Below are 23931 nucleotides of genomic sequence, written 5' to 3'. Positions count from 1 at the left end.
GCACTACCGAGTTGTGACAGTTCTTTCTATATTCTGGATACTAGTCCCTTTCCCGCACAGGTTATTTAAAATATTGAACGACCCAGGGGTTGTGAGAGGGGCTTTATGTACTGCAAAGCTGGACGCAGCATACACAAAAGAAGGCGGTGCGGGGAGTAAAAGGACTGCAGTGCGAGGTTCCCCAGCCGGGCAGAGCCCCCTCCCCGTCCAGCGCAAAGCCAGCGCCCAGCCCCGCACCCACAATTCCGGCCCCCCACGGCCCGCCCTCCGCCCTTTGACCCGCGCTGTTTCCGGTTGGAGACGTGGCTCGGGGCCGCCATCTTGGCTAGAGGCGAAGCGGCTGCGGCTCCTGTCAGGGGGCGGCAGGTCCGGGGAGGCCGGTGCTCGCCTTCCTCTCACCTCAGCCCTAGGCCCAGTGGAACCGGAGCGCGGGAGCGCCCCACCACCGCCCTCGCCATGGTAAGATCCCAGCCAGGTTTGAACGCCGGGGGCCGGGCCTGGCTTGCCCGCTGTCCCTGCCGGCTGGCGCGGAGCTGGAGCCGGCGGAGCCCAGCCTCGGGGGTCTGGAGCCGGCTGCTTCTCTCGGGGCGGGGGAGCTTCACGGCCTCCCCTGCTCCGTGCCTGGCCTCCCGGGGGATCCGAAGGAGCTGACCCCCGCCCCTCTGTCGCCGAGGCCCCACCCCACCCCCCAACCAGCTGGACGCCTTCCTCCGAGGGGACGGGCCGGGGGTGTCTGCACTGCAAGAGCCTTGTCGCGGTTGTCGCGAGGGCCCCAGGCTGCGGGGCTCGGCGCTGCGGTGCCGCGGGTCCCGCAGGCGCAGAGGCTCGGCCGGCCGGGCCCGTTTCCGCAGGTTCCCGTCCCGTTCGTCCCCGGTCTCCCACCCCCGGGGTTCGAAATCCAGATCCCCTGGGGTCCGGACTCTGGCTTTTGTTTGTTCAGAAGAGGGAGACTGAGGCCTAGACGGCGGCGGAGTAACTTGTAACACTGTAACCGCAGGATCTGAGCGTCCCCGGAACCTTCCACTACTTGGGCAGAACTTAGGCGTGTCAGTTTGGCAGTGCGTGTACGTCGTGTGTGCAGGAGGTTGGGAAATCGGAGCGAGTTGGAGGGAACACGGTTCCTGTGGCCGAGGAACCCACCGTGGAGGGGAACCCGAACGTGTGATGTGTATGTGGCCAGTGGTCCTGCGCTGCCCCGCAGGAGGACCGAGAGGGGTGGGCGGTGCCTGGGACCTGTTACTCGCCCTCAGACGCCTTATCTGCGTGTGCTCAGCTGTTAAGAGAGAGAAAAACTTAATGGGGGTGAGGATGGGAGAAAACAGAACTGCTGACTCCGCTTGCCTTATCGCTGCGATTTGTCGATTTTCATGAAGTAGAAGGAAGTCTTGGGTTTCAAACGAGCTTGTAGTTTGTTTTTCAGCGCACCTTGTACCCTTTAATTTTTTGAACTGTTCTTTTTTTAAAAAAAGAATTCTTTTGTCAACAGATAATCTGATTTAAAGCATCTTCAATGTACGTGAGAGATGACAGAATGTCATCGGGTTTATACATTGCATCAGGCAGATTCGCCCTCTAAAACTTGTGTGTTACACATGAAAATTCCCAAAATTCGTTTTTCAGTTTCACTAGGAGGCTCAGTATTCGTATGGTGATATTTTTGATTAAACAATTGTAATAGCTATATATTAATTGTATATATAGGCTACAAAGTGACATTTCAGTATATATATACAATGTGTAGTCATCATGGAGAGTGATTTTAGTTTTTTATTAAAGATTTTTTTAGTTAAAGAGAGAATCTTCCCTCTGCAGGTTCACTCCCCAAATGACTGCAGCAGCCAGGTCTGGGCCAGGCCAAAGCCAGGAGCAAGGAACTCCGTCCTGGTGTCCCACATGGTAGCAGGGGCACAAATGCTTGGACCATCGTCTGCTCCTTTCCCAGGTGCATTAACAAGAAGCTGGATCCAAAGTGGAGTAGCTGGAACAGGAATCAGGCACTCTGATACGGGATGTGGGTGCCCCAGTGTCTTAGACTCAAACATTTATCATTTTAATAACAGAGCCTTGTAAATATGGGTAATTTTCACAAAAATCTTGTTTGTTGAAAGGTTCTTGGAAGTTAGTACTTTTAATTGGTAACTAAAAGATGGTAAAGTTCTAGCTGTTGAGTGATGTGTGTAAATTTTGAGTGTCATTTTAACGTGTGTGCACATGCATGCAGTTGTGTCATGCATTTCTGGACTGTTAGAGACTTGGCGTGATCTAGACACTCACAGATTTGCGGACTCTGGAGAACAGCTTATCCAGGTACATTCTGCCCTGTATAAGCTTAAGACATTGGTCTTATTTTGTGTAATGTTTTTGGATATTACCCCTTTACAGCATATTCCCTAGATGATAGAAATGTTCAAATGAGATGAAATTGTGATCTAACGGTTGTATCCAAACTCCTAAAAGTTGGGACAGGTGTTAGGCCTAGCGTTAGGATGATACTTAGGGTCCTGACTTCCATATCTGAGTGTTGGGTTCGAGTTCTGCCTCTGCTCCCAGTCCCAGTTTCCTGCTAGTGTGCACGTTAGTAGGCAGCACATGATGGCTCAAGTAGTTGGGTGCCTGGCGTCCGTGCCACTACGTGGGAACCCAGACTAAGTTCCCTGCTTCAGCCTAGCCCCGCCCAGCTGTTGCAGGCTTTTGGGGAGTGAGCTAGCAGATGGGAAGTCTCTCTGCCTTTCAAAGAAATAAATAAATTAAAATTTTTTAAATCCCGGAAAGTCGATTAATTTTTCCTCAACATTTTATTGCAGAATTTTCAAATGTCTGAAAAAATTGAAAATACACTGAATACCCATAGAACTACTAGCTAGATTAACATTTTACTTTGATACTTAAAGTATCATCCCTCTAATCATCCATCTTTGTCTTCATCTCTTTCTCTCTCGCTCTCTTTTTTTTTTTTTTTAAAGATTTATTTATTTATTTTAAAGCCAGAGTTACACAGAGAGAAGGAAAGGCAGAGAGAGAGAGAGGTCTTCCATCTGCTGGTTCACCCCCTGACTGGCTGTAATGGCTGAAGCTGCGCTGATCCGAAGCCAGGAGCTTTCTCCAGGTCTCCCATGCGGGTGCAGGGGCCCAAGGACTTGGGCCATCTTCTGCTATCCCAGACCATAGCAGAGAGCTGAAGTGGAGCAGCCAGGACTTGAACCGGCGCCCATATAGGATCCACAGGCAGCGGCTTTACCCACTACGCCACAGCCCTGGCCCCAAATGTTTGTCTTTTTTCATCTACTTGAAAGGCAGAGCAACAAAAGATCTTCCATCTGCTGGTTCACACCCAAATGCCCACAACAGCCAGGGCTGGGCCAGGCTGAAGCCGGGGACTGGGAACTCAATTCTGGTCTTTCGTGTGGATAGCAGGGCCCCAAGCACCTGAGTTATCATCTGCTGGCTTCCAGGAAGCTTTAGCAGGAAGCTGACTTGGAAGTAGAATAGCCACTCAATGGACACTCTTGATATGTGGACATCCTGGGTGACAGTTTTTTGTTTGTTTTATTTGAAAGGCAGAGTTATAAAGAGGAGGAGACACACAGAGAGAGAGAGAGAGAGAGAGATCTTCCATCTACTGGTTCACTTCCTAAATGGCCACAATGGCTAGGTCTGGGCCAGGCTGAAACCAGGAGCCAGGAGCTTCTTCCGGATCTCCCACTTAGGTTCAGGAACCCAAGCACTTGGGCCATCCTGCACTGCTTTCTCAGGTGCAGTAGCAGGGAGTTGGATCAGAAATGGAGCAGCCAGCCAGGTCTCGAACTGACTCCCACATAGCATGCTGGTGTCACAGACAAAGGCCACAATGCCTGCCTCTGTCAGAATAATTGCAGATATCAGTACATAAATGAAGGATTTTTTAGAAATTTATTTAGTTGAAAGGCAGAGCAATGAGAGAAAGCAAAAATAAGTTCTTCCATCCATTGGTTCACTTCCTAAATGCCCACAACAGCCAGCCAGTTCCAGAAGCTGGGAACCCGGAACTTGATCCAGGTCTCCCATGTGGGTAGCAGGGACCCAAGTACTTGAGCTACCACTTCCTCCTGGGATGTGCATCATCAAGCAGTTCAATTAGAATCGGAGTGGGGGGCCTCCTGCAACACCAGGATCCTATGTGGGCACCAGTATCCGGGTTACTCCAGCTCCCTGCGGATGGCCTGGGAAAAGCAACGGGGGTTGGTCCAGTTGTTTGGGCCCCTGCCACCTATGTGGGAGACCTGAGTGAGGCTTCTGGCTCCTGGCTTTAGTCCTGACTGTTGCAGCCTTCTGTGGAGTAAACCAGTGGATGGACCATCTCTGTCTCTCCTTCTATTTTTGTTAACTCTGACTTTACATACTTTACTTTAAATAAGATAAATACATCTTAAAAAAAATTGGAGCAGGGACTCAAATCCAGGTACTCTTTGAAAATAAAATTTGGCTTTAATTGGTAAAATAAATGCAGAATGTTCTAGACTGCAAAGTCTCAATAGATAAATTAATGATCAAATGTAAAAATGAATGACTTATGATGACTTCTTTATAAAATTAGTTAAAAAAGGCATCTTTTTTTAAAAAAAATTTTTTTTATTTATTTATTTATGTGTTTGAAAGATACAGTGACAGAGACTTCATTTGCTGGTTCACTTCCCAAATGGTGGCAACAGCCAGGTCTGGGTCAGGCCAAAACCAAGAGTCTTGTACTCTCTCCAGCTCTCCCATGTGGGTAGCAGGGTCCCAACCACTTGGGCCATCTTCCATTGCCTCTCCAGGCACATTACAGGAAACTGCATTGGAAGCAGACCAGTCAGGACTCAAACTTCCACAGGAACTTAACCTGCTACACCACAATTCGCACCCTCAAAAAAGGGCATCTTTTGGTTTGTTCCTTTTTCTAGTTTTTGCAAGTAAATGAGAACATGTTCTTATTTTATTAACATTTGTCAGATATAGTTAATTATTTTACTTATTAAGCTTACATTTGAATAAACTTGATATTATCGAGTCTCATGATAGTACCCTTCTGTAAAATCTTTTATTATCTATAGAATGCTGTTCTTTTATTTTCTAAGATAATTGGTTAGTAAACTTACTGTGAATGAATGATAAATGTACATAAGTTCAATTCCTGAAAGTCTTTAGTTATTAGAAATTACATTTAGGGGCTGGTGTTGTAGCATAGCTGCCTGCAACTCTGGCATCCCATATGGATGCCAGTTTGAGACTCTGCTGTTCCACTGCCAATCCAGCTCCCTGCTGATGTAGCTAGGAAAGCAGCAGAAGATGGCCCAAATGCTTGGGCTCCTGCCACCCATGTGGGAAACCCAAATGAAGCTCCTACTTTCAGCCTTCCCAGCCCCAGCTGTTGGAACTGGTGAATGGAAAATCTCTCTCTCTCCCTCTTTAACTCTACCTTTCAAATAAAATGAATAAGTCGTTTTTTAGAAAAAGCTAATTTGGGGTTGTGTGGCTAATCTATGCATGATAGAAGATAACTGCAATCAATAATAACACCTTTCAATTAGGATCTTACCAATTTTTTCATTTACAAAATTATTTTCTTGAGTTTCCATTTATTTGCCATCTACTTAGTCTTCATAATGGAAGTTCAATGCAGAAACTGATGTCTCTTTTTAAAAATTCTCTGCAAGTTTTTGTTCTAAAATAACGTGGTAGACTTGAAACCCTGAGTAAATTATTTTCGAAGTTTTAGGTTTTGTATGTGGTCTGGATTTTATTGCAGTTTTCCTTAGGATTTTATCTGTAATTGTAATTATCTATAAATAGAGAAGGCAACATAATATTATATAGCAGCTATAGAAATTAATATAACCATAAATCATTAATATGAGAGTACTTCAAAAAGTGTAGTAAAAGGGACTGGGGGCCGGCGCCGTGGCTCAACAGGCTAATCCTTCATCTTGCAGCACCGGCACACCGGGTTCTAGTCCCGGTTGGGGCACCGGATTCTGTCCCGGTTGCCCCTCTTCCAGGCCAGCTCTCTGCTGTGGCCAGGGAGTGCAGTGGAGGATGGCCCAAGTGCTTGGGCCCTGCACCCCATGGGAGACCAGGATAAGTACCTGGCTCCTGCCATCGGATCAGCGCTGTGTGCCGCCGCGGCGGCCATTGGAGGGTGAACCAACGGCAAAGGAAGACCTTTCTCTCTGTCTCTTTCTCTCTCTCACTGTCCACTCTGCCTGTCAAAATAAAAAAAAAAAAGGGGGACTGGGGTTGTGGCACAGTGGGCTAAGCCTCTTCCTGCAATGCTGGCATCCCATATTAGCACACCAGTTCTGTTCCTGGCTGCTCAGCTTCCTATCCAGCTCCCTGTTAATGTACTTGGGAAAGCTGTGGAACATATATTTGCGCCCCAGCCACCCATGTAGGAGAATCAGACGGAGTTCCAGGTTCTTGACTATAGCCTGGCCCAGCCCCAGCCATTTGTAGTCATCTGGGAAGTGCACCAGCAGATGGAAGATCTCTGTCTCTCCCTCTCTCTGTCACTCTGCCTTTCAAACAAATAAAATAATAAAATCTGGGGCTGGCATTGTGGCATAGTAGGTAAAGTCACAGCCTTTGATGCCAACATCCCAAACGAACGCCACTTCCAATCCAGCTCCCTGCTAATGCTGGCCCCCAACACAGATTTTTTTGTAATACACATTTCCCATTAACTTTTTTTTTTTAAGATTTATTTTGTTTATCTGAAAGGCAGAGCTACAGAGAGAGAGAGAGAGAGACCTTTTATCTGCTACTTCACTTCCCAAGTGGCCACAATGGCTAGGGCTGGCTAAGACAGAAGTAGGAACTAGGAGCTCTTTCTGGGTTTCCCGCATGGGTGGCAGGGACCCAAGCACTTGGGCCATCTTCTGCTGCTTTCCCAGACACGTTAGCAGGGAGCTGGATCAGACCCATGTTTGTGTAGGTGTGAAGTTTTGATCTTTTCTAGATATCTGTTTGATTTATTTCTACTTACTCCTCTAAGTTCCAAAAATTCAATATAGGGGATCATAACTTTTTTTTAAGATTTATATATTTATTTGAAAGGCAGAGTTACAGAGAAGCTGAGGCAGAGAGAGAGAGGTCTTTCATCCACTGGTTCACTCCCCAAGTGGCTTCAAGGGCTGGAGCTGGGCTGGTATGAAGCCAGGAGCCAGGAGCTTCTTCCAGGTCTCTCACATGGGTGCAGGGGCCTAAGGATTTGGGCCATCTTCTACTGCTTTCCCAGGCCACAGCAGAGAGCTGGATCGGAAGTGGAGCAGCTGGGACTCGAACCAGCGCCCATATGGGATGCTGGCAGTGCGAGCAGCAGCTTTACCTGCTATGCCACAGCACTGACCCCAAGGGGATCATAACTTTTCAGGGATATGATTTTCAACTTCTTGTTGGGGGATGGACTCTACAGGAATTACAGTTACCATATACTCCTACTTGTTAGTATTATTTTCAGTGCATGAAGTGATTCTCTGTGGGCCATTTGAGAATTGTTGCTGTAGAGGATCTATGAATTTCTTTAAATTATTAGTAAAATTTTTTAGAGAGTTGATACCATTTGAAAGCCAAATATTGATGGACTCGGGTCAACATGTAGCATAGTGGCTAAGTTGCAGCTTGGGACACCTACCAGCATCCCTTATTGGAGTGCCTGGGCTTAAGTCCTGCTCTCCCTGCTTCCAGTCCAGCTTCCTGCTAACGCATGCACTGGGAAGCGGCATATGGCTCAAGTACTTGGGTCCCTGCTACTCACGTGAGTTTCTGGCTTTGGCCTGTTCCAGGCCTAGCTGTTGCTTTCCTTTAGGGAGTGAACTAGCCTTTGTGTGTGTGTGTGTGTGTGTGTGTGTGTGTGTGTCTGCCTTTCAAATAAAAATGAAAAAAAATTTAAGTTTTTAATGTGAAAAAAATTGACAAACCCATAAGGCTAAGATCCATTACCTTGAAATGACATAAATTTCTTTTATGAAATGCATTAATACTGATACTGTTTTTTACATATCAAATATATGTGGCATAAATCCCATAGTATTTTGGCTTACTGTTTCACGATAGTCATTTGGCCCTCATAGTAGCTTGTGAGGTAATTAAATGATGGTCCATTTGATAGGAAAAGAAACTGAGGCTAAGCAAAGTTGAGTAACTTAAATTCAGACATATAGTAAATAGAAGGACAGAAGGTAGAATACGGATTTTTTTTTAAAGATTTATTCATTTATTTGAAAAGCAGAGTTACCTCAGAGAGGGGGAGAAGCGGGGGGGGTCTTCCATCTGCTGGTTCACTCCCCAGTTGGCCGCAACGGCCAGAGCTGTGCTGATCCCAAGGCAGGAGCCAGGAGCTTCTCCCGGGTTTCCCACGCAGGTGCAGGGGCCCAAGGAGTTGGGCCATCTTCCATTGCTTTCCCAGGCCATAGCAGAGAGCTAGATCGGAATTGGAGCAGCCAGGACACAAACTGGTGCCCTTTGGGATACTGGCATGCAGGCAGCGGCTTTACCTGCTACACCACAGCGCCAGCCTCGGAATACAGATTGTCTTGCTCTCAGTTGTTTTTCTGGTATATCTACTTGGTTGTTTGCAAATTTATGGCACTATTTCTTAGTCTTTGGGAAAAGGAGAAATCAGTGTGAGGTGGTCCAAATAGAAGAACATTTCCCATTTTTCTTGATGGGAATATTAAGAAGAAAAGTTTTGTGTCAACCGGGATATATATCAACTTTTTTAAAAGATTTATTATTTTGCCAGCATTGTAGTGTGGGTTAGCCGCTGCCTGCAGTACTGGCATCCTATATGGAAGCCAGTTTAAGTCCCAGCTGTTCCCTATCCAATCCAGCTCCCTGCTAATGCCCCTGTGGAAGCAGTGGAAGAGGGCCCAACTGCTTCAGCCCCTGCACTCGTATTGGAGACTCAGATGAAGCTCCTGCCTTCTGGCTTCAGCCTGACCCAACCCCAGCCATTGTGACCATTTGGGGAGTGAACCAGCAGATGGAAGATCTTTCTTCCTCTCTCCTTCTCTCCCTCTGTATTGGTGCCTTTCTTTTTAAAATTTTTTATTTATTTATTTGAAAGGCAAAATTACAAAGAGAGAGAGGGAGAGACACAGAGAAAGATCTTCCATCCACTGGTTTATATCCCTAACGGCCAGAGCAGACCAAGCCAAAGCCAGGAGCCAGGAATTCCATCCTGGTCTCCCGTGTGGGTGCAGGGACCCGAGCACTTGGGCCATCTCCTGGTGCTTTCCCAGGCTCATTTACAGGGAACTGAATTGAAAGTGGAGGAGTCCGGAAACAAACCAGCACCCATATGGGATGCAGGTGCTACAGAAGGTAACACAACACCTGCCTAGAATATATAAACATTTACGAATGTAACAAAAATGTTCAAATGTGTTCTTAAAATACTTAATCATTTATATATAGGTGTTTAGAGTTACAGAACTAAGATTTTAATGGAGAAATAACTTTTTTCCATTCTTACATTCATGAAACAATTTTATCCAGAGTCTTCACAAATATCATCATCACTAGAGTTACTTTATTTTTGCTGTTTAGCACTTTTGAATCAGTGTGTAGTATTGGTGCTTTTGGAAAGTTTTTCCAGCTTATAAAAACCCATTTATATGCCATAAGACAGTTGATTTTAAAAGGGGTATTTATAACTGACATCTGACACGTGAAATGTGAGATCTGATCCCCAGAATAATTACTAAATAAGATGACCTTTTATAAGTAAACACTGAACTAGCATAGTTGGAGATTGAAGATAATGTCTACCCCAGACAACTCATTTGGTTGTTCGATATAAAGTAATCAAGGGACACCTTTATTATGGGGGATCGCAGAAGGATTAGAATCTCTATAACTTTAAAAGAAAGTAGTCTCTGGGCCGGTGCTGTGGCGCAGCAGGTTAACACCCTGGCCTGAAGCACCGGCATCCCATGTGGGTGCCGGTTCCAGACCCGGCTGCTCCACTTCCGATCCAGTTCTCTGCTGTGGCCTGGGAAAGCAGCGGAAGATGACCAGAGTCCTTGGGCCCCTGTACCCGCATGGGAGTCCTGGAGGAAACTCCTGGCTCCTGGCTTCGGATCAGCCCAGCTCCAGCCGTTGCGGCCAGTTGGGGAGTGAACCATCGGATGGAAGACCTCTCTCTCTGCCTCTCCTCTCTCGCTCTCTCTCTATAACTCTTTCAAATAAAAAATAAAATAAAGTAGTCTCTATTATAAAAATGTTTCGATGATGCATTATCATAGTTTTACAGCTAAAATTTACCAGTAACTCCTTAATATCAGCGGTTCTTAACTGTTCACATTTGATTAATACATTGTGGTTGGTTCATATGTCCAAGTCTCATTTAATATATGGACTTGTTCTCCATTCCTTTTTAAAATTATTATTGAGATATAATTAACATACCACAAAACATAGCCTTTTAAAGTACACAATTAAGTGACTTTTAGTATCCACAGTGTTGTGCAACCAACCACATTCTAAACTTAGGACGCTGCATCACCCTAAAAAGAAACTTCATACACTACCAAATTCCCCTCTTCCCAGCCCCTGGCAACCACAAGTCTGCTTCTGACTCCGGATCTGTCTGTTCTAGATATTTCATACAAATAGACTCATGTAAGATATCTGGTTTGTTTTAAAAATTTTTATTTATATTAAAGGCAGAGTTATAGAGAGAGGAGGAGAGACAGATCTTTCATCTGCTGGTTCACTCTCCAGACAGCCACAATGGTCAGGGCTGGGCCGAGCCAAAGCCAGGAGCCTGGAACTCCATTCAGGTCCCCTGTGTGGGCGCAGGTGCCCAAAGACTTGGGCAGTCCTTTCCCATCAGCAAGGAGCTGGATCAGAAGTGTAGCAAATGGGACTCAAACCAGTACCCATATGAGTGCAGGCAGCTCAGGTGGAAGCTTTACCCTCTGTGCCAACCTGCTGGCCCCAACCTCTGGTTTATTTCATTCAGTATTTTCATCATATATCAGTACTTCATTCCTTCTTACAATTAAATATTCCATTGTATGGTATACCACATTTTGTTATCCAGTCTTCAGTTGATGATAGACGGTTGAGTTTTCAGTTTTTAGCTATTATGAATAATGCTACTATGACTTTTCACGTACAAGTTTTATGTGGCATACTTCTTCTGAGGGATAATCTTGGCAGAAGTCTTCCCTTATATCATCTTACCCTATGATCAGACAGATACGGCATGCAATGAATCATCAAAAAGTTACCTGCTTGTCATTGGTAATTGGAAAACTGAATCAGCAACAACACTTAAACCTTTTTCCTTTTTTTTTCTTTTGTTGTTGTTGGACGCATGTAGATGATAGAAACATGAACCTCCTATGATAAAAATTTGTGAAAACAAGTTTCTTAGTGGTTAATATGCTAATTAGGACACCCATATCCATATTTGAGTGCCTGGGTTTGAGCCCTGGCTTGGCTCCCAATTCCAGCTTCCTGCTACTGGGTACCCTGGGAGATAGCAGTTGACGGCTCAAGTACTTGAATCCCTGCTGCCCACTTAGGAGACCTGCACTGAGTTCCTGGCTTTGGCTTGGCCCATCTCTGGTCATTGCAGCCATTTGAGGAGTGTGCCAGTGAATGGGTGCTCTCTTTATGTGTCCCTCTGTCTGTCTCTTTCTCTTTCTGCCTGTCAGAAATAAATAAAATTTTAAATACTTCAGGGCCAGTGCTGTGGCATAGCGGGTTAAACCGCCACCTGCAGTGCCAGCATCCCATATGGGCACCGGTTCTTCCTGGCTGCTCCACTTCCGATCCAGTTCTCTGCTGTGGCCTAGGAAAGCAGTAGAAAATGGCCCAAGTCCTTAGGCCCCTGCACCCACATGGGAGACCTGGAAGAAGCTCCTGGCTCCTGGCTTCAGATCAGCACAGCTCCAGCCATTACGGCCAATTGGGGAGTGAACCAGCAGATGGAAGGCCTCTCTCTCTCTCTCTGCCTCTCCTTCTCTCTCTGTGTGTAACTCTGACTTTTAAATAAATAAATAAACCTTTAAAAAATTTTAAAAATACTTCTAGGTCAATTTCTTCTCCTGGGGGATTAAGGTATTATTATTTGTGTACCAAAAACTATAGGGCCCCTTGACTTTATGTAAATAAATGTCTCACACTGTTAATTCAGGCTAAACAGCTGGAATAGATATAAATCATGACTTTTTTATACTTTTATTGTTTTCCTTGGGTCATTTGTTGCCCTCAATATATACCTTCTTGCTTCATACCTGGGTAATAGCAGAAACCTCCAAATAGTGAGGATACAAGAAAATATTTCTCAAATACTAAAATTTTATTTATTTAAAGAATTATAAATATATAAAAGAAGTGTTTGTTTTAATTATTTGCTACTCTTTTTTTTTTTTTTTTTTTTTTTTTTTGACAGGTAGAGTGGACAGTGAGAGAGAGAGACAGAAAGGTCTTCCTTTGCCGTTGGTTCACCCTCCAATGGCCGCTGCGGCCGGCGCACCGCGCTGATCCGATGGCAGGAGCCAGGAGCCAGGTGCTTTTCCTGGTCTCCCATGGGGTGCAGGGCCCAAGCACCTGGGCCATCCTCCACTGCACTCCCTGGCCACAGCAGAGGGCTGGCCTGGAAGAGGGGCAACCGGGACAGAATCCGGCGCCCTGACCGGGACTAGAACCCGGTGTGCCGGCGCCACTAGGCGGAGGATTAATTATTTGCTACTCTTTAAAGTAACCAACTGGTAATTTTATTTTTTATAAAGAAGGAAAATCCCCCTTTTTTCATTTTCTTTTTAAAGATTTATTTATTTGAAAGGCAGAATGACACAGAGAGATCTTTCATCTACTGGCTTACTCCCCAAATGTCCATAATAGTGAGGGTTATGCCAGTTTGAAACCAGGAGCCAATAACTCTATCCAGGTCTCCATGCCAGTGGCAGGAACCCAAGCACTTAGGCCATCATCCACTGCCTTCCAGGCACATTAGTAAGAAGTTGGGTTGGAAGCAGAGGTGAGACTCAGTCCTAGGCACTCCCGTATAGGATATAGATATCCCAAGTAGCAGCTTAACATGCTGTACCACAATGTTGACCACTCTCCTCACTTTTTTTTTTTTTGACAGGCAGTTAGACAATGAGAGAGAAAGAGAGAAAGGTCTTCTTTTTTCCGCTGGTTCACCCCCCAAAATGGCAGCCACAACTGGTGCGCTGTGCCAATCCAAAGCCAGGAACCAGGTGCTTCCTCCTGGTCTCCCATGCGGGTGCAAGGCCCAAACACTTGGGCCATCCTCCACTGCCTTCCCGGGCCACAGCAGAGAGCTGGCCTGGAAGAGGAGCAACCGGGACAGAACCGGCACCCCAACTGGGACTAGAACCTGGGGTGCCGGTGCCTCAGGCAGAGGATTAGCCAAGTGAGCCACAGCGCCAGCCTGTTCTCCTCACTTTTTAAAAATATGCATGTATTTGAGAGTCAGAGAGAGCCCCTATCCACTGGTTCATGCCCCAAATACTGCTATAGATGGGGCTGGGCTAGGTTAAGTTCAAGACCTGGGAACTCAGTCCGGTCTCCCACAAAAGTGGGAAGAACCCTGTTATTTGACAATGGTGCTGTTGCTTCCTGTGTTAGTAGGAAGTCTTAACATTTGGAGTCTTGGCCGGCGCCGCAGCTCACTTGGCTAATCCTCCACCTGGGGCGCCGGCACCCTGGGTTCTAGTCCCGGTCAGGGCGCTGGATTCTGTCCCAGTTGCTCCTCTTCCAGTCCAGCTCTCTGCTGTGGCCCTGGAAGGCAGTGGAGGATGGCCCAAGTCCTTGGGCCCTGCACCCACAGGGGAGACCAGAAGGAAGCACCTGGCTCCTGGCTTCAGATAGGTGCAGTGCGCCGGCCGCAGCGCACCGGCCATGTCAGCCATTTGTGGGGGTGAACCAATAGAAAAAGGAAGACCTTTCTCTCTGTCTCTCTCTCTCTCACTGTCTAACTCTGCCTGTCAAAATAAATAAATAAATAAAAAATAAAAACATCTGGAGTCTTAACTCCAATCCAGGCATTCCAGTGTGGGATATAGGCATCTTAACTGGTGTCTTAACAATTAGAATTGATAATTTTTTTTGTTCTGTTCCTCTCTATATGCCTAATATATGTTCTTATCTCTCTCTTTTTTTTAAAGATTTATTTATCTGAAAGAGTTAGACAGAGAGGCAGAGAGAGAGAGGTCTTCCATCTGCTGGTTCACTCCCCAGTTGGCTGCAATGGCTGGAGCTGTGCTAGTCCCAAGCCAGGAGCCAGGAGCTTCTTCCAGGTCTCCCACACGGGTGCAGGGGCCTAAGGACTTGGGCCATCTTCTACTGTTTTCCCAGGCCACAGCAGAGAGCTGGATCGGAAGTCGAGCAGCCAGGACTCGAACCATTGCCCATACGGGATGCTGGCACTGCAGGCGGTGGCTTTACCAGCCACACCACAATGCTGGCCCCTTCTGATCTTTTTAAAGGGAACTGATTATACGAAAACAAGTGTCTTCATGAGAGTGTTTATGATTTAGGTCTACTTTTAACGAAATTTTTTTTTAATTTTTAAAGATGTATTTATTTGAAAGAGTTACAGAGAGGTAGAGCCAGAGAGAGAGAAAGAAGTCTTCCATTCCGCTGGTTCACTCCCCACATGACCACAACAGCCAGAGCTGAGCTGATCTGAAGCCAGAAGCCAGGAGCTTCTTTTGGGTCTCCCACATGAGTGCAGGGGCCCAAGGAGTTGGGGCATCTTGTACTGCTTTCCCAGGCCATAACACAGAGCTGGATCAGAACTAGAGCAGCTGGAATTCAAACCAGCACCCATATGGGATGCTGGCGCTGCAGGCTGGGGCTTTAACCCGCTGTGCCACAGCACTGCCACCACTCCCCCGTATGCCTTTAATTTGTATAATCAGACCTCTGTAGATACAGACTTGGAACAAAAACTACAAACTTCTCTTTAGGTACATTTTTGAAAAATGGGAAGAATAGATTTATTTTCCTCTACTTCTGCTTTGTTTTATGAACTGAAATGAAAAGTGATGGAGTCTGAGTCAGCACTCTGCTAGTAGTCATGTCACTAACGATTGTGTCATTCTGTGGAAGATGATGAGAAGTTGAGAAAGCAAATGTGAAGAAATAATTAACTAGTACTTATTTATATATGTGTTCCTGGCAGGTGCTGTTGGCAGCAGCAGTCTGCACAAAAGCAGGAAAAGCTATTGTTTCTCGACAGTTTGTGGAAATGACTCGAACTCGGATTGAGGGTTTATTAGCAGCTTTTCCAAAGTTGATGAACACTGGAAAACAACATACATTTGTTGAGACCGAGAGTGTGAGATATGTCTACCAGCCTATGGAGAAACTGTACATGGTACTGATCACTACCAAAAACAGCAACATTCTGGAAGATTTGGAGACTTTAAGGCTCTTCTCGAGAGTGGTAAGAGTCCTGTAATTTTCATTTCCACTTTTTATCTGACAGTTTTTGTGTGAAACTTTCTTCCCCTAAAATGGATTATTTTTATGAATTTGCAGATTTCTTTAGCAGCTCCTTGTTCATTTAGCAGACATTTATTGCATATCCTCTAGTCTGTAAGTATCCCAGAAGAGAATATGGGAGCTACTGCTTCTTTTCTCCCTTCTTAAGCAGTTATCTTAATCTGACGCATTTGGCATAGTTTTTAATGTTTTTTAGATACAACTTACTGATATACACAGAAACACAAAGACTTTATGCCAAAATCTTGCTTTAAATAAAGACTAGAAAGGAGCTAAGAAAAGAACTCAGGTTTATTGGAATTTATATATTTAAAGGGATAAGACTTGGAAACACAGATGCTGATAAATTGTAATTCTTTTCCATTGCTGTCCATGATTAGATCCCTGAATATTGCCGAGCCTTAGAAGAGAATGAAATATCTGAACACTGTTTTGATTTGATTTTTGCTTTTGATGAAATTGTTGCTCTGGGATATCGGGAGAATGTTAACCTGGCACAGATCAGAACCTTCACAGAAATGGATTCTCATGAGGAGAAGGTTTTCAGAGCAGTCAGAGAGGTAAATCTTGGGGCTGCTGGGTTGAATGTCTATCTCTTAGCCTTCTGTAATCTGGGTTTCTTGTTTTTACTTGCTAATACAGATTGTGCTCAAAACTACATCTGTGTATGTCCCTTTCCATAGACTCAAGAACGTGAAGCTAAGGCTGAGATGCGGCGTAAAGCAAAGGAATTACAACAGGCCCGGAGAGATGCAGAGAGACTGGGCAAAAAAGCTCCAGGATTTGGGGGATTTGGCAGCTCTGCAGTGTCTGGAGGCAGCACAGCTGCCATGATCACAGAGACCATCATTGAAACTGATAAACCAAAGGTGGCACCTGCACCAGCCAGGTATAACCCAGTGTATTACCAGTATCCCTAAATGCTGGGTGAAGGCCGTATGTGTGTGTCTGGAGTGATACCTGATTTCTAAGCAAGCTGTAAATAATGAGACTTGATGAAATCAGATGCAGTGTTAAATTTGACTACACAGAATATAAGGAGAAAAGAGAAATCTAAATCATGTTTTTCCTTTTGTGTAAAAGAAGTTCTTTTACAGATTATCCTGTGACCTCAATTTCCTATGAGACATATCTTATTTTGGAAAGGGAAAGGGTATTTAACTTGTTTCTGGGATAAGTTTTAATTTTGATGTTCAAGGATTGATTACAGGGGGAATGTGTGAACTACTTAAAATTATATGCATAATTTTGTTTGTGCACAGGTACATTTATCTGGATGGAAGGTAAAGAATTTTCTTCAGATCCTATGTAATATAAAAATATGCCATTGGTCCTTGAGTACTCAAAGCTTGAATGTTAATAGTGCCTGTCAGCTGGCAGTTTGGACAGATTTATAAGTCAGAACATGAATAGGCTAGTTCCCTACCAACACTAAAAGCTTGGGTTTTTCCCTTGAGATGTTTACATTCCTCTTAAAGTAGAGAAATTCACTGATATGGGTTGTTAATTAATGTTTTGGGTTTTAAAAAAATTTTTTTTTTTGTATTCTTCCACTTAGGCCTTCAGGCCCCAGCAAAGCCTTGAAACTTGGAGCCAAAGGAAAGGAAGTAGATAATTTTGTGGACAAATTAAAATCTGAAGGGGAAACTATCATGTCCTCCAATATGGGCAAACGTGCCTCTGAAGCAACCAAAGTGCATGCTCCACCTATTAATATGGAAAGGTAAGCAGTAACTTTTTCAGTAAGGACAGACCATGTTATTTTATTTTTTGAAGACTTATTTATTTGAAAGAGTTAGAGGGAGAGGCAGAGAGAGACAGAGACATTACCCATCTGCTGGTTCACTCCCCAAATGTCTGTAACAGCCTGTGTTGGGCCAGACCAAAGCCAGGAGCCAAGAGCTTCATCTGAGTCTCCCACGTGGGTGCAGGAGCCCAAGCACTTGGGCCATCCTCTGCTGCCTTCCTAGGCACATTACCAGGGAGTTGGGTCAGAAATGGAACAGCCAGTACTCAAACTGGTACCCATATGGGATGTCGGCATCCCAGGTGGAGGCTTAACCTCCTGTACCGCAAGCCCCAGTAGCTTATCTTAAGATGGACTTGAATCAGGGAGCTAAAGCTCCATACTATATTTTGGTGTGTTTTTCTCTTTTCTTTGTGTGTGTTTTTCTCTTTTTAGTGAATGTGTTTATTTGAAAGACAGAACAACGTAGAAGGAGAGACAGAAAGAGAGACAGACAGACAGACTGACTTCTTCTATAGCCACAACAGCCAGATCTGGTTCAGGCTGAAGCCAGGAACCAGGAACTCCATCCGGGTCTTTGATATTGGTGGCAAGGTCCCAAGAACTTGGACTATGACGCACTGCCTTTCCGGGGTATTAGCAGGAAGACTGGAAGCAGAGAAGCCAGGACTTGAACTGGCACTCCAACATGGAATGTCACTAACCACTAGCATATGTTTGTTTTTTTTTTTTTTTTAAGATTTATTTTTTTTATTTGAAAGAGTTACAGAGAGGGGTAGTAACAGAGAGAGGTCTTCCATCTGCTGGTTCACTCCCTAGGTGGCCGCAACAGCTGGAACTGTGCTGATCCAAAGCCAGGAATCAGGAGCTTCTTCCAGGTCTCCCACATAGGTGCAGAGGCCCAAGGACTTGGGCCATCTTCTGCTGCTTTCCCAGGCCATAGCAGAGAGCGGAATTGGAAGAGGAGCAGCCAGGACTAGAACCGGTGCCCATTTGGAATGCTGGCGCTTAAGGCTAGGGCTTTAACCTGCTGTGCCACAGCACCAGCCCCAAGCATATCTTTTTTTACTTAAACTATAAGGAGTTCAAATTAAGCCTTTAATCTAAAATTTATAAATGTCTTGAACCAAAAATTAACATATTAGGCTTTCCTTTTTAAATATTTGAACTTGGTGTGGAATAGTTTGTCTTTTATCTCTGGACTGTGGGAATGACTGGTGACATTTTTAGGTGGTAGTTATCAAGTTCACATATGTATGACTCAGATTGTTTATTTTTTTAAGATGTATTTATTTATTTGAAAGCCAGAGTTATAGCAAGAGAGAGAGAGAGAGATCTTTCATTGATTCATTCCCCAAATACCATAACGGCCTGAGTTGGGCCAGGCTGAAGCCAGGAGCCAAGCGCTTCATCTGAGTCTCCCACATGGGTGCAGGGGCCTAAGCACTAGGACCATCCTTTGCTGCTTTCCTGGGCACATTAGCAGAGTTGGATCAGAAGTGGAACAGCCAGGACTCGAACCAGTACCCATAAGGGATGTTGGTGCTGCAAGGGGTGGCTTAACCTGCTGCACCACACCCCCCGCCCCAGTGACTCAGATTTCTTAAAGCCCAGACGTTCTACTGTGGTTGTTGGTTTTGAGGTCAAGTGAAAGATGAGTCTGGAAAGATACCTTTACCAGGTGTGCATAAAAGAGGAGTTATTTACATGTCCTGCTCTTCATGAAATGAACAGGGTTACATCACGATAAGTCTCTTGATTCGCTAAAGCTCTGTGCTATTCTGCTTATGCATTGAATGAAACAAAGCCTTCTGAGTAATGAAATACCTCTTGTGCATAGTAAACTGGAGTGAGAGTAAAATGGGACCTTGTGTTGTCTTGTGATACAGTCCTCTGTGTTTTTTTGTTCATTTGTTTTTAAGAATTATTTATTTGAAAGACAGAGTTATAAAGAAAAGCAGAGCTAGAGGGAGAGAGGTCTTCCATTCCGTTGGTTCGCTCTCGAAATGACCACAACGGCCAGAGCTGAGCTGAGCCGAAGCCAGGAGCCAGGTGCTTCTTCCTGGTCTCCCACGCAGGTGCAGAGGCCCAAGGACTTGGGCCATCTTCTACTGCTTTCCCAGGCCATAGCAGAGAGCTGGATCAGAAGAGGAACAGCCAGAACTTGAACCGGCACCCATGTGGGATGCAGGTGCTGCAGGCTGGGGCTTTAACCCACTGCGCCACATGCTGGCCCTCCCCTCCCCCTTTTTAAAGAATTGTGTGGTTTTAAGTTTGGTTCCTTTGTTTCTAGTTTTTTTACACTGAATTATTTTGGAGATAAAGATTTCCTTATTTGAAGCTGTAGAGATGTGATATCTAAATGCAGTGCCCTACCCTAGCTGGATCTATCCTGTACTACCATAAAAGAGTAGGTCAGCTGATAAAATTGGCATATGGATGGTAGATTAGCTAAAAGTATTACATCAATGTAAATTTATGAAGGTGATGATGTACTGTGGTTGTTTTTTTTTTTTAAACTTTATGTTCTCCTGTTATTTTGTTCATCTTCCTTTAGCTATAGTTTCTTTCTTTCTTTCAAGATTTATTTATTTGTTTGAAAGGCAGAGTTGCAGAGAGGCAGAGGCAGAGAGAGAGAGAGAATCTTCCATCCACTGGTTCATTCCCCAAAGGCTGCACGGCCAGAGCTGAGCTAATCCAGAGCCAGGAGCCAGGAGCTTCTTCTTCTGGGTCTCCCACGTGGGTGCAGGGGCCCAAGGACTTGGACCATCTTCTACTGCTTTCCCAGGCCATAGCAGAGAGCTAGATTGGAAGTGGAGCAGCAGGGACTCGAACTGTTGCCCATATGGGATGCTGGCACTGCAGCGCTGGCCCCTGTGGTTGTTATTAAGAAGTATCTTTATTCTTACTAGTATACACTGAAATATTTAAGTATAAAGGGACAGGGCCAGTGCTGTGGCACAGCAGGTAATGCTGCCTCCTGCAGTGCCGGCATCCCATATGAGTTCCAGTTAAAGTCCTGGTTGCTCCTCTTCCGATCCAGCTCTCTGCTATGGCCTGGGAAAACAATGAAAGAGGGCCCAAGTCCTAGGGCCCCTGTACCCATGTGGAGACCCAGAAGAAGAAGCTCCTGGCTCCTGGCTTTGGATCAGCGCAGCTCTGTCTGTTGCAGCCTTTGGGGAGTAAACCAGCGGATGGAAGATTCTCATTCTCTCTCTCTCTCTCTCTCTCTCTCTCTCTGCCTCTGCCTCTGCCTCTCTCTAACTCTGCCTTTCAAATAAATAAATAAATCTTAAAAAAAAAATAAAGGGATATGATTTACAAGTATATAACCTGCATCTTAATGGTTCTTGGAGAGGGAAACAGTCAGATATATGCATATCTATGTAATGTTTAGAGAGAATATACAGATGCGAATAATAAAACAAATGGGTAACTGGTAAATTCTAGTAAAGGATATGTGTGGCAAGTTTATATTTTTTAAAGTTTGAAGTTGTCTTCAAATAGAAGGTTGTTCTAACTATCTTTCCTCACAATTCTCTATTTTTTTTTTTTTTTTTTTTTTTGGACAGGCAGAGTTAGTGAGAGAGACAGAGAGAAAGGTCTTCCTTCTGTTGGTTCACCCCCAAATGGCTGCTATGGCCGGCGCACTGCACTGATCTGAAGGCAGGAGCCAGGTGCTTCCTCCTGGTCTCCCATGCGGGTGTAGGGCCCATGCACTTGGGCCACAGCAGAGAGCTGGACTTGGAAGAGGAGCAACCGGGACAGAACCGGCGCCCCAACTGGGACTAGAACCCCCTGTGCCAGCGCCGCAGGCAGAGGATTAGCCTAGTGAGCCGCGCCGCCAGCCTGGATATACCCTTTTTTTTAAAAAAAAAAAAAAATGTATTTATTTATTTGAAAGTCAGAGTTACACAGAGAAAGAAGGAGAGGCAGAGAGAGAGGTCGTCCGTCTGCTGGTTCAGTCCCCGGATGGCCACAATGGCCAGAGCTGTGCCCATCTGAAGCCAGGAGCCAGGAGCTTCTTCTGGATCTCCCAGGAGGGTGCAGGGGCCCAAGGACTTGGGCCATCTTCTTCTGCTTTCCCAGGCCATAGCAGAGAGCTGGATCAGTAATGGAACACTGCTGGCAGCGGCTTTACCCGCTATACCACAGTGCTGATCTCGGATATACCTTCATTAATTTAAGCAGCCCTCATTAATGGGTACTGAAGTTGTTTCTAAGCTTTTGCTGTTACAAAACAATTATTCAGTGAATAATCTAGTACAGTGTTGTACATAGGTGAGAAGTGATCCATAGGATAAATTCTAGAGAAGAACCACTGGATCAAAGGGTATAATGTTTTTGATTTGGATAGATATAATAGCATTTAAAATTGAAAGTTGTGGGAGTGGGCATTTGGCCTAGTGGTTAAGCTGCAGGTTTGAATGCCTTTGTTCCATGTTTGGAATGCCTTGGTTCAGTTCCTGTCTCTGGCTCCTGACTCCAGCTTCCTGGTAATACAGACCCTGGGGAGCAACTGTGATGGCTCAAGTAGTGGGGTCTTGCCACCCATGTGGGACACCTGGATTGAGTTCCTGGCTTCTGGCTTTGAACCTGGCCTAGCTCTGGCTGTTTTGGAAATTTGGGAAGTAAACTAACAGATAGGAGCTTTCTCTCTTTCTGTCTCTCTGCCTCTTGAATAAGTAAAATTTAAAAAGTTTTTAGGGACAGGTGTTTCACCTATCAGTTAAACCTTTAGCAGGAATGCCCACATCCCATTTCAAGTGCCTGAGTTCAAGTCTTTGCTGAACTCTGAACTCTAGCTTCCTTTTGATGGGCACCTCAGGAGGCAACAGGTGATGGGATCCCTGTCACCCCTATAGAAGGCCTGGATTGAGTTCCTTGCTCCCAGATTTTACCTGGCCCAGCCCTGGCTGATGTGAATATTAGAGACTGAACCAGCAAATGAGAACTCTTTTTATGTCTCTCTTTCTTTGTCTCCCTGCCTGTCAAACAAAAAGAAGATAAATATTGAGACCTTACCCCTCCACATGCCCCTGAAATTCATAACCAAAAAAATGTTTTAAAATTCTGATACATGTGTGGTGCAGCAGTTGGGTTGCCGTTTGGGATTCCTGCATCTCATGTTACAGTGCTTGGTTTGAGTCCCAGCTAACCCACTTTCCATCCAGCTTTCTGCTGTTACACACCCTGGGAGGCAGTAAATGACGACTCAAGTGGTTGAGTCCCTGCCATCCATGTTGGAGACCCAGATGGAGTTGTAGCTCTTTGCTTTGGCCTGGCCCAGCCCTTGCTATTGCAGGCATTTGGTGAATGAACCAGCAAATGCAAGATCACTCTCCATCTGTCTCTGCCTTCCAAATTAAAAAAAAAAATTTTTTTTTGATGGCTATTGACTGTTAATCCTTGAAGAAAGGGAGTTTGTTGTGACTTCTACCTTTCTGAACAAATTTATCACTTTGTCTTTATAGTGTACATATGAAGATTGAAGAAAAGATCACACTAACCTGTGGACGAGATGGAGGATTACAGAATATGGAGTTGCATGGAATGATCATGCTTAGGATCTCAGATGACAAATTTGGCCGAATTCGTCTTCATGTAGAAAACGAAGATAAGAGAGGGGTACAACTGCAGGTGTGTGGAGTCTTCTGGTTGAGAGTATTAAGACTTAGCTAATGAAAGACCTAGCACAGTCTCAACTAGCATTCCTTATATTTACCACATAAATATAAAATTATTTGTGTGATGTAACTAGTGCCATTCTGCCACCCACTTAGGAGACTCAGATGAAGCCTGGCCCAGCCCTGGCCATCTCAGCCTCTGGGGGAGTGAATTAGTGGATAGACGATCTCTCTGCCTCGTCCCCGTCCTCTCCCTCTCCCTCTTCCTCTCTCAGCCCTTCTCTCTCTCACCCTGCCTTTCAAATAAATTAATAAATTTAAGATAAAAAGTTGGAATAGGTGCTGTGGTGCAGCAAATTAAACCATCACTTGGGATGTCTGTATCCCATTTCAGTGTGCCTGATTCTTCTTCTTCTTTTTTTTTTTTAAAGATTTATTTATTTATTTGAAAGAGTTACACAGAGAGAAGAGAGGAAGAAAGAGAGAGGTCCTCCATCCACTGGTCCACTCCACTCCCCAATTGGCCACAATGGCCAGAGCTGTGCTGATCCGAAGCCAGGAGCCAGATGCCTCCTCTGGGTCTCCCATGAGGGTATAGGGGTCCAAAAACCTGGGCCATCCTCTACTGCTTTCCCAGGCCATAGCAGAGAGCTGGATTGGAAGCGGAGCAGCCAGGTCTCCAACCAGTGCCCATATGGGATGCCGGTGCTTCAGGCCAGGGCCTTAACCTGCTGCGCCACAGCGCTGGTCCCCCCAACCAGCATTTTAACTGCTGTCCCCAGAGTTTGTTTCCTGTCTACTGTGTCTGAACCTCAGTTTGCCTTGTCATTCCAGACCCATCCAAATGTGGATAAAAAACTTTTCACTGCAGAGTCTCTGATTGGCTTGAAGAATCCAGAGAAGTCATTTCCAGTCAACAGTGATGTAGGGGTGCTAAAGTGGAGACTACAAACCACAGAAGAATCTTTTATTCCACTGACAAGTAAGTGCCTCTGGCCTGTTTGACTAAGCTACTCTGCATTGAGATCTAAAAAAAGCTCTGGCTTATACCCTCTT

The 23931-nt window shown here is 45.1% G+C and overlaps 1 protein-coding gene across 1 annotated transcript in view; it reads left to right on the top strand.

The window, feature by feature from the left end:
* The first annotated feature begins 304 nt into the window (after positions 1-304).
* The window catches only part of ARCN1 (archain 1 coat protein complex I subunit delta), a 36021-nt gene continuing 12394 nt past the window's right edge, over positions 305-23931 (top strand). Inside the window, exons 1-7 of the mRNA XM_008250462.5 lie at positions 305-459; positions 15179-15442; positions 15882-16061; positions 16185-16390; positions 17060-17224; positions 22723-22888; positions 23710-23857. Of these exons, the coding sequence (XP_008248684.3) occupies positions 457-459; positions 15179-15442; positions 15882-16061; positions 16185-16390; positions 17060-17224; positions 22723-22888; positions 23710-23857 (1132 nt within the window). The 5' untranslated portion in view covers positions 305-456. The remainder of the gene's footprint in view (positions 460-15178; positions 15443-15881; positions 16062-16184; positions 16391-17059; positions 17225-22722; positions 22889-23709; positions 23858-23931) is intronic.

The sequence above is a fragment of the Oryctolagus cuniculus genome, chromosome 1 (genome assembly GCF_051225735.1).
Source record: "Oryctolagus cuniculus isolate XC-2025 breed Fujian yellow rabbit chromosome 1, ASM5122573v1, whole genome shotgun sequence".
NCBI lineage: Eukaryota > Metazoa > Chordata > Mammalia > Lagomorpha > Leporidae > Oryctolagus > Oryctolagus cuniculus.
Note: the sequence above shows the minus strand (reverse complement) of the source record. Positions and strands in the feature narration are given on the sequence as shown.